The sequence below is a fragment of the Microtus ochrogaster genome, chromosome 2, assembly GCF_000317375.1.
Source record: "Microtus ochrogaster isolate Prairie Vole_2 chromosome 2, MicOch1.0, whole genome shotgun sequence".
NCBI lineage: Eukaryota > Metazoa > Chordata > Mammalia > Rodentia > Cricetidae > Microtus > Microtus ochrogaster.
In genome coordinates, this window is record NC_022010.1 from 59,722,774 (window position 1) to 59,733,790 (window position 11,017).

The following is an 11,017-nucleotide window of genomic DNA, read 5'->3' on the forward strand; positions in this document are numbered from 1 at the left end:
TTCCAGCTCACTCTTATATCTTAACCCCTTTCTATCATTTTATATTTTACCATAGACTTGTGGGCTACCAACAAGGTTCTGGCTAGCAGTTTGTGTCTTTCTCCTCTGGCGGCTCTATGGCTTCTTATTAACTAATTCTTACATCTTAATTAGTCTGTGTTAGCTATGTGGCTTGGTTCCTTTTATCAATGACATGTTCCCATTTTGTGTCCTCTGCATCTGGGTGATGATTGCAGACTGAGCCTTTCCTCTTTACACAATTCTCCTGTTCTGGTCACCCTGCCTATACTTCCTACCTGGCTACTGGCCAATCAGTATTTATTAAACCAATACAAGTGACAAATCTTTATAGGGTACAAGACCCATTGAGGTACTTGATTTATTTGGACGTTTAACAGCTTTGAAATGAAAATACCCCAGTGTTTCCAGGGGTGTGGGAAGAGGGCCAGGAGCATGAAGAGTCCCTTCAACATGCTCTTTTTTAGAATGTAAAAGGTTCCCTGAAGAACTATTGAGGAAGCCCACCCCACTATGCCTCCTTTCTCCAGCTCAAGTCTAGACCATGACAGAGTTGAGGATGATGGCCACACAGAGATCCACACAGCTTGTAGACCTTCCCTCACCATCTTTGCTGAAGTCCATGACACAATTCCGAGGAACTTGGCTTTTTTAGTTTATCACATGAAGCCAAGGACCAATTCAGAAGTTCAGGTGTTGAATTGCTTGTATTGACAGAGTTGGCTTTCCATTTTACATAAATAGTTTTTGTAATACTAAGTTTTATTCCTAGAAAGCAATCTCAGGCAAGTTTAGCTTATCTGGAATGAAAATGTTGAAGGATATATCAAACCTAATGGCCTTGACTTCCATTTAAATACAGGCTGGAGGGGTGCTATAAAGATCAAGAGACAAGTCGTTGCCATTTTGCAGAGCCATTCATTACTTTTTCAAAACTTAGGATGAACAGAGATTAATGTAGTTTTAAAAATATCATTATCAGATAATACAAAAAATTCCCAACCTTTACTTCCTCATGTGAGAATATATTCAGTGTGCATGGCTGGATCCTTCAAATGACTTTCCCATGCATGCCTATGCATTTCAGGCAGAAGAAGATAAGAAAAATCTGAATAGGATGCAGGCTCTGTCTGAGAAACTTCAGTTGAAAGTGCAGAGTTACAAACAGCAAATGGAAGCAGCGGTAAGTGCCAGTTGCAGCATCATGGATTTCCCAGCCATTGCTTTTGGTTAATGCTCTGAGCTCAGGAAACAGCTCAGCAGAGACAGCCATCTGGACATCACATCTGCCCTTCCCCTGCTTTTATGTAAGTTAGCACTGTGGCTTATAGGAGGGGGTGGGGCAGAAAAATTGTGTTGCTTTTCCTTTCCAGAAACCATACGTCTCTCCCTTCACCTGGTGGCTATACTGAAGCCTATGTAGGACCAGAAATGAGCCAAATAAAATCAGTGTGTCATGCAGCGCTGGCAAATTTTGCAAGGTTTCATCATGAAATCCTTCAGCTCTAGATTTTGGGTGAACACAATCAATACAATATGTCATATATTTTTCTGATGAATCTGGACAAGACATAAAGAAAACCACTACCATTGGCATGTCCTTATCTTCCTTTGCTATCTCTTTTTACTGGCCTCAGCTTACCTTTTCCATATTACACAGAGCCCTTAAAGTAATATATTAAAGCCTAGGCACTGCGTGAAGGTGTCAGTTTATACCTACTAATATTTTGAGGGGTTCTGAATCTATTGATTTGGTGCTATGCCCAAAAATTACTCATTGGTTCATAATTTGAAAGGACAGCCACTTATACCCAGGGGTAGGTTAGGATTCGACTCTGACTTTAAACCAATTAATTGTGATTGCTTTAGTATACAAAAATGTGAACATTATACTACCTGTACTTGGTGGTGGAAAGGAACACCAATTTTGAATTTCCAGGGGATAACAGCTATAAAATGGGTCTCAGTTTTCACTCTTAAAAATAAGTTCCTGGTTTCATTTTTCTTTAAATGTATGAGCGTTTTGCTTGCATGTATTTTTATATAAAGATTTTATGTAAATCTTTATATGACTTTTCTGGTGCCTACATAGACCAGAAGAGGGCATCAGATCCTCTGAATCTGGATTAGAGGTAGTTGTGAGCTACCATGCATGTATTCAGAAATACCCAGTTGCAGCTGTCCTCCGTGTTAACTCATTTGTGCACAAGCTGCCCTTTTGTCTGGGCAACCCCAACCCAGAAAGGCATCCTCACCTTTCCCACTGCTCGACATTTTGGTAACAACAACCTTAAGATGGCTTCCTATTCCTTGAGAAACCAGTAACAAAATCTTCAGGGGTTCTTCCTAAGCAATAATCAGGTTAGATCTGGCTTCACGGGCTTACCACTTCCTAATAAGGTAAACAAGAGTCAATCTTCAAACCTCAAAAACCGACAGAGCCTAAATGCCAACAAGAAAGCTTGAGACATTGGGAAGATGGGGCTAATGAACAAACAGAGATCTGATTTGGATTCCAGCATATACCCTGACCATCAAGTAATAAAATAAAGACAAACAGAACCATTTACAATCGCTGTCATTTTATTTAGTACTATTATTTTGGTGGAAGAGTGAGATATTTTCATTTGAATGGTCAAAAGTCCAAAATGATTTGTTCTCCCAAATCTTCATTTTCTTTATCTAAACACATGTTTGTTCTTGTGGGAATTAATTGATACTTATTGCCTCAAGTTGTTTCAAAACATTTCACTCACTGGAGGTTCAAACACTCTGTGAGACAATCCTCATATCCAAAAAGATGCTTCTCACACACTATTTTAAAGGTAGTTAATTCACATTCTAACTTTTACCGAGTATTTCAGCAGATACTAATACCTTACTAGCACTTAATCTCTGGATTAAGCTTCTGAATTTTAATCAGGAGTCAAGAGCAACATTTGACCATGTGAGGTACGAACTATGGTTGAGAGTTGGAAGGGGGTAAAAATATTGTCTACCACAGAAGAATCACCACACCTCATATTGTCTCGATACAACCTACAAAACACCAGTATATATAAACTTTCAAAAATATCAAAAGAAAGAAAGAAACAAGCAAACAGACCCAGGTCTTCAGGAAGAGTTGTAAGGGCTCTTAATTCAGAGTCAACTCTCCAGCCTCCGGTCCTACTCTTAGGTCCTACCTGTGTGTCTTACACTGAAACAACATATTCCATTTAAAACTGAGTTTAGGTCCCTTCCATTTGTAAGTCTCTCATTTCAAAGCAGAGAATATGATGATAGAATAGCAGCATCCTCACTTTCTGTGTTTTCCATTTTTACAGGAGGCTCAAGCTAATCAATACCTTTCCAAGTATAGGAAGCAGCAATATGAGCTGAACGAAGTCAAGGAGAGGGCAGAGGTAGCAGAATCTCAGGTCAATAAACTCAAAGCTAAAGCAAAGGAGTTTGAAAAAAAGGTAAGATCTACTCTGAGAAACCTTATAGCCTGTTGCTTTAGGCCTCACAACATTGCATGGATTAGTATAACAAGAAATAACCTTGATTTTTTTTCTTCAAATATTTTTTAAAAAACAGAAAAACAAGCTAAAATAAAAATTCTTTCCCTGTGTATTAAATTCTATTTGTCGAGGTACTATAGTGCTGCTAAACGTTTAAGTTGGAAAGACATCCTATTTATCTTTCAAATGTTTCATCCCAGGTTAACTAGTAAGCTCTGAGACTGCAACCTTTAATTTATGTATGCAGAATACTCAGGAATCCACACAGCAAAGGTGATTTCAAAAGCACAAATGGACCTTGAAGTTCGGAGTAAATTCTTTTCACAGTAAACAAGCTCATGTCTCTGTATCAGGTCAAATCTGAGACCTAGGGGGAAGGTGGTCAGGAGTGAGTCAGGGAATGACAATAAATTGTGGAGTCTTGCTTGTCAGGTCTCAGTCATTCAACTTCTGGTTCTTTCCCAAAGCACAGAAATATCTTCCCATATCCCCGTGGTTAGCTGAATGGCCACTGGAATACAGAAGTGGTACCCAGTGCTTCACTGTAATGAGAAACTGGAAGAATGAGTAATAGTGAACTCAGAAATAGATGCTGGGCAGGACCAAGGAGTCTCTGCTTCCTTGCTGAGGTTTTCCGTGAAACACGACTTTTACATTACCTCTGGCTTTAGGAGAAGAGAATTAAAAGAAATTGGATAATATAGTAGCTACCTTTTCTAAAATGTCTGAAAAGCAGTTAGCACAGTCAAGCACAGATGGCACCTTCATTCATTTTCAACAATTGGTGTATGCCTACCTTCTCAATCCTGGTAAATGAATTACTAGTAGTCCCCTGAGGTAAGCTGATAGGATTGCTAATAATATATATCGACCTTGTTGAAGGAGGCTAAAAGTTGGCTACATGGAAGATGCTCAAATGTGAGTATGAGAAGCTTGAGTCATTGACAGCATCAATGATTTCTCAATGCTGCCTGAACAGCTGTCTCGAGGTTAAGGTCCAATTGGAGGACTATAGTGGAGTGGCTTGAATGCTGGCCTCAGTTGGAGAAGTGTTACCCCACTGATTCAGGGTCTCTTGGGCAGAGCCTGCCCAGCAAGGCCATATAAAGGATTTGCTTAAGGAGGCATCTCCCATGTGCTCTAATTGTACTCAGCTGCAGGAGGTTACAGGGCCTCCAAAATACACCCATCAATTTCACCTTGTCATGGTGTGTCCAAGAATGAATAAAACAAGTGAGGTAGAAATTGCTTCTGGCAGGAGCTGAACAGGAAAACCTTGCTGGGCAGTGTGATGACTAATTGCTCTCCATTCACAGAAGAAAAGGCTAAAATCATTCAACTGCCATCATTACAGGGAATGGGTTTCCTGGTGCAATTGTGTCAGGAGCAAACTGGTGAAGATTGCAGAATCTTTTCCCCATGTGGGGCGGGGAAAGAGATGGAGAGGGACAGAGCATGTCCTTGAGGTGAGTCACCAGGGCCAGCTCTGCAAGAAAGATAATTGCCTCAATTCTCTGCCTCCCTTGGAAGCCCAAGGAGAGCTACTAAGGTCAGTTTCCCTCTGGAAGGAACTAACATGGGTCTGGTCTTCATATGTTCTACTTCTCAGTCACAGGAATTTCATAGAACACACTGACAAACATTCTGTTTTGCAGGTTCGAGAAGACTAAGGAGTTTCTTTCTCTAAAACGACAAATGGAGGAAAGTCCCGAAGAAACAAATATTTACGTGGCATGAAAAGCCAGCTAAAAAGATGATGAGCAAAATGTACTGATCCAAGGGAATAACATTGCTTCTTGGATGACGGATGGATTTTTGATTTCAATGTCATGAGACTTTTCCTTTAAAATTTCACACAAAAAGACTAAATGGATGTAAGATTCAATTTTGATTACTAGAAAAGAAGGCATGTTTACTCTTTCTTCTGTATCTTCATACAGAGGACTCATAGAAGAAACCCTTAGACTATAATCCATGGAGTGTGGTACATGATAAAGAATGATTTTTGAAATTATCTTACTTTGGTTGAGTCATCCCTATAACTTGATGACAATTGACATCTCTTAGCACTGTGAAGCAGGCATTGCCATAGTAAGACCCTTTGAACTTGTAAATCAAAAACATGTAGGCTACCTGCCTGTGTAGACTCTACACTATAACCACAACAGCAGTGTTCCATGTCTGTGAGACAGGTTGTGTGATTCTGGGTTGTGGCTCTATAGCTAAGCAGAAGGGGCACGCTCCAGGATGTCGTTCCTTGGATGATTCTAGCCTAAAGTTGGGCAGAAAAGTCTGTAACAGATTAAGTAGGTAAAAATGGAGTAGTTTCCATTTTATATGCATTCGGTCAATATATAATCTCAAAAATATTACCTTAGGCCGAAGGCAAGCTATGAGTAATCAACTACCCTGGAACTTTTCCCCTCCTACCTCCTGCCAATCTCCTTCAACTTTGCAGGCATGTGGGTGGTTCTAAGGTGACCAGCACCAGCTTCACCTGTGGTATACCCAGCCTTGCCATAGAAGCCAAGGATGAAGACAGTTTGGAAACAGTTTGTCCCTTATTCTCAACATCCCTGTGCATCTCACTACAGCCATGTCAGACACAACAACTCACAGCCGTGTGTAAAGGTGACTCCTGACAATAAATCCTATTCTCTGTCATCATCGGTAGTTCTTCCTCTACCCCACCACACTCACATGGGGTGCTTTAAGATCAATTCTGGTTTCCAGTGCTGCCAAGAGATCAAGGCCTGGTCTTGTGTGACATCCTCGGCATATGGGCTTTGGTGTTTAAAATTGTCTCTCATGGTTTAGAGAAAATCTCAGTAGTTCTTAGAACTTTCCACTTTTGTCCTGTGTCCTTTTGAAATCAGCATTCTTCATGAATCCCTAGGAACATTTCCTCCTTTCCAATCAATCAGACTTCTCATTCCATCTGACTTGCAGCCTGTGTTTGAGGTGGCAGAAGGTCAGTGGTCATGGTTGGCTGATTTTTCTGAATGTCAAGGTCATGCAAAGCACAGTACACCAAATTAGAGTGTTGAGATATGAGGGAGAGGGGTCTGAGGAGTCATTGGGTGAGGTGTTAGTAAGCCTATTGTGCTGAGTCTAAAACAGTGAGCTCACTGTTGATTACAACCCTGTAAGAAAATGCTAACCAGGTAACATGTAACAGAAATATTCTGTAGTAATTTTTAAGTGCTTATGTAAAAATAAATTTTGAATTATGAAGTACTAAGCTAATATTCCATTTTAAGAAGTATGTCTGCATCTTAAAGCCGAAAGTAGAGGTTTTGTGTTTCACCCTGTCAATCCTAAAAAATCTGACAACTTACTGTTTCTCTAAACTTACACACCATTCGGGACAATGTCTTCCACACTTTACACACCATTCGGGAAAATCAGAGTATCAGAGTCTTCAGCTAGAGACTGTGCATCCATTTTTTTAAAAAAAGATTTACTCTTATGTGTGATTCTGTTTGTCTATGAGTGTATGGCACACAGCGTGAGAGCCTGCAGACTGCAGAGGAGGTTGCTGGGTCTAACGTGGGTGCTGGGGACCAGACTGCAGTCCTCTAGAAGAGCAGAAGTGTTTTCACTGCTCCTTCATCTCAACAGTCTCAAAGACATCCAACTTCAATTCGCTGTTAACCATTCATTTATTAAAATCTCTCATTTGAGAAAAAATGTAAGTAAAAGGAGCCAAGATTACTAAGAAATTTAAATATTATCTCACCGGAGCTTTGTTTTACACAGGGGCTTTAGTATTTTTTTTTTTAATTTTTGATTTTGGTGTTTATGAAAACTGTCACACACTGCAGTATAAACACTTAAGATTGAACAAACCAGGTACAAAGTACGAGACTCTAAACCTCATGTCTGTTGATAGAAAAAAAAAAATGGACCATCTGGCGATCACCTCACATTTCAGAGTTTGCTTTTTCTCTCATCAACTACACACTTAAAATCTTGACTAGGTCACAGATAGCCTGGTTTCAGTGGTGACTTAATAGCCATTCACATTAGACACTTGTAGACACTTGTTTTCACTCAAATCATGTACACAAACACACACACACACACACACACACACACACACACACACACACACACATGTATCCATGCAACATCAATTAATTAAAAAGAGGCCATGGATTTAAAGAGAGAAAGCAGGGTTATAAAAGAGGATTTGAGGGAGGAAAGGGAAGTGAGAAATGTTGTAATCATATTATAATTTCAAAAAAAGAAAAATATAAAATTTAAGGGACTTTCGAACATCACCAGAAGCTGGCCTATCTTCTCTCCCTACATAAAATGTGTAACCAAATCTGAGCCCATAAGAGGGCTAATTACCAATATGTCCATAAGATAAGCATTTATCATGGCCAGCAGCACCAGCTTTGCTGGCCTGGTGTTTCCAGGTATTGCTCACTTCCAGATGAGTCAGCCCTTGAGATGATGAGGCTGTTCCCAGAGCTTCTTACAGATGCTGACATTTCTGCTGTCTGAGAGCCCCAGTACTAACTAACCATGCTAAATCTACTTGGCTAAGCTGAAGTAACCATGGAAATACAGGAAGAGCAAAATATCCTATTACATCAGCCTTTTCAGTCTTGGGCTATGGTCCATCACTTTTTCCCTGATGTGAGTTCCACGTGTTCTCACCAATAGTTAGATTTTGAATCAGTTCATAGCAACATATTTTCTTCTAGGTTCTTGGTCGAAACCTTAACATCACTTCTCAAGGGAAGCTCTGCTTTTTCTCCTTGAGATGTGGCTCCTTGTACACACTCAAAGTTGAGGGCTTTTAAAACTAGGATGATAGAAAAGGAACAAAAAGGAAAAAGAAAACCACAAAGCACACGAAGCATTGCACCAGAAGCTACAACCAGGTCGCCAGTAGGCTATACTTTGTGGGATTTAGGAAAAGAGCTCCAAATATAGTCTCAGCCCATCTACAGAAGTATAAAATATTGATTAATTAATAATAATTATTAAATCATTAATAATGCTAAACATTGTTATTTTCTGGGAAATATTCTTCTGCAGGTTTTACTCTATGTCTTCAGACTGCTCCCCAGAACCAGAACCCATTCTACTAACTGACAGAGAGTCTTACTGCATTGGACTCCATCAAGGCATCTGTTGCCTTTGCCCTCAGCCTGGAGTTCCATTGGGTATTTCTTCTTCCAGTTCTTTCCCTTTAAGGTCACCTTGGTTTGGTTGATTCCTCACACTGAAGGCCACTGACCTAGAAGGCAGTGACTTTTATATGACCCCTCATTGTATATTTTGGGAACTGCTTGTGATGTCCTGTGACTCCAAGTTTCAGCTTACCCCTGGTTCAGGTCCTCTGGTCTGTTGAAGAGATGAATGCTCTGCCTTCTGATCTCATACTGTAGTTGAATGATTTGTGTGTTTCCTGTTGGCCCCTGTTACACAGACTTCTAATTACCTAACCTTCTTAAACTGCATATGATACTGCATATCATTGAATTTGGCAAGAGGTTTCATTTGAAGACAAGTTAGACTACAAGGGGGCATCTATCTCTTACTGCTTTGCCCAGTAACAAAGCAAGGGGACTAGGCTCCCTATTGTGCAAACCACAGGGTAAGAACTAGTAAAATACCTCTTCTAGAAGCCACTCTAGCCATAATCCCATTCCTCAGGGGTTGGGGTGCGCAGTTGTTGGTGACAGGTGAAGATTAACAAAGAAATCCATGGAAGGGGCATGGAATGCAGGTTAACCCCAGAACACCTCAGGCCTTCTCAAGGAAATGATGGAATGAGGACAAGGTCCTGGGGGCAGAGCTGCTGACACCAGGCAACTTGTATTTACTGCGAGCTGTGCACAGATCTTCAAGGGCCCTCTCAGCAATTGAGCCACCTGGCACTTAGATTCCTGTCTTTAGCAAATTAGATCTCAGTTTTATAGGAGTCACTTTCAGTTCCAATTCTGTTCCTAAAGTCAAGTCTTTCAAGTTGACTCATGACTATAGCATTTCAAGGTATCCCTTTATTTGTTAGTAAAATTTCCTAGAAAGCAATTTAATTTATTTTAATTATGGTGGTTGGAATAAAATAACTCACAAAGATACTGCAGCTTTCAACAGCACCAAACAGACTAAGCTGGAGAAGGGGCAGCAGATGTGGAGGTAGAGGGGAGCCTGTGGCCGTCCAGAAGCAGCTGTCTCGAGTCTCATTGCTTTCCAGCTCTTTGTTTATGATCACTAATTATTTTTGTGGTAAAAGCACATGTGCCTTTTTTTTTTTTAACATACACCACTTACTGTTGTTTTTTGCTATAGTATGAAAGCTATAAATAGGAGCTTGTGCTTCAAAGACTTGCACATGGCTTAGAGCATCTGATCTCTCATTCCTGAGCAGGTTTTGGAGGTCGGTTAGATGAAAATGTAGGACATCTGAAAAGATTTGATAAAGTTTACAGATAACTTTTCTGAATTCAAGCTTATCTGTGTACCCAGAAGTCTCATGTGCGTTGTCACATGTCATCTTCAATACAGAGGACATGGTGTACCCTGGAATAAAGCCCATACTCTGTATTAATCACATGAACCTTGTTGTATCTTCTCAGTTTAAAGGGAAAGTTTATCATTTTTTTAAATTTTTTTTGGGGGAAAGTTTATCTTTAAAAGCAGAAAGGCCAAATCAGTAAAATCACTCTAGCTAGGAAAAAAAGCAACAACAAAAACTCCCCCACAAAACAGGAAGTGGTACATTGTCTTGGTTCTGTGAAAAATAGAATCTGTGAATTGGAAGACAGCATAAGAAAGAGAAGGTGTGGGTGGGGAGTTTGGGGTATTACATTTTTAGACTTAGTTATTTTTGTTTTCCAAATGGATGGCAGAATTCAAAAAAGCAAAATAAATCAAAATAAAATAAAACTCCCACTTTTCATAATGGAAAGGCTCTTATACAATAAAGCCAAAAGTCCAGGCTGTACAGAAGTCTTTGTTTTAGGCATAAATGTTTTCCTGTCTCAGTGTCTCTGCTTTGGGAAACCTAAAGACTGTAAATAACCAACTGGATTCTGTGTTAAGGTGAAGGTCAGGAGGGAAAAGAGATGCAACGGGGTTATTGCAGATTTTTAAGTTTCTATTGTTTTCTGTTACAGTCAAGGAATTAGACCTTTTACAAAGCAATGATTAAGGCTGCAAACTAGCCTTGGTCCAGCATCCTAGTTGGAACTTGAAGGAACTCCTAAGTCCACACTGGCTTGGAGAACAATAAGGTGATTCCAGTGATGAGAAAAACAGCAGGTGACCCAATGGCACTTGGAAGAGTGCAAGCATCTTACATCCTGGTCTGGATGAGAATTGTTGGATTTAGGGTTCCTAAAGGGTAGAAATTTAGAGATCCTGAGTTACGAAAGACCAGTTTAACTCCTTCTGTGATCTATGTTCTGCCAAGTAGTAAGAAGTACAAAGCACAGAGCTAATTCAGGATAAAAACCCATTTCTGGGATAGTCTT

The 11,017-nt window shown here is 40.0% G+C and overlaps 1 protein-coding gene across 1 annotated transcript in view; it reads left to right on the top strand.

Annotated features, from left to right (window-relative positions):
• Positions 1-5,421, top strand: part of Myh15 (myosin heavy chain 15) — a 138,063-nt gene extending 132,642 nt beyond the window's left edge. The window contains exons 39-41 of the mRNA XM_005345129.2: positions 1,106-1,201; positions 3,345-3,479; positions 5,177-5,421. Coding sequence (XP_005345186.1) covers positions 1,106-1,201; positions 3,345-3,479; positions 5,177-5,191 — 246 coding nt within the window. The 3' untranslated portion in view covers positions 5,192-5,421. The remainder of the gene's footprint in view (positions 1-1,105; positions 1,202-3,344; positions 3,480-5,176) is intronic.
• The last annotated feature ends 5,596 nt before the right edge of the window (positions 5,422-11,017 follow it).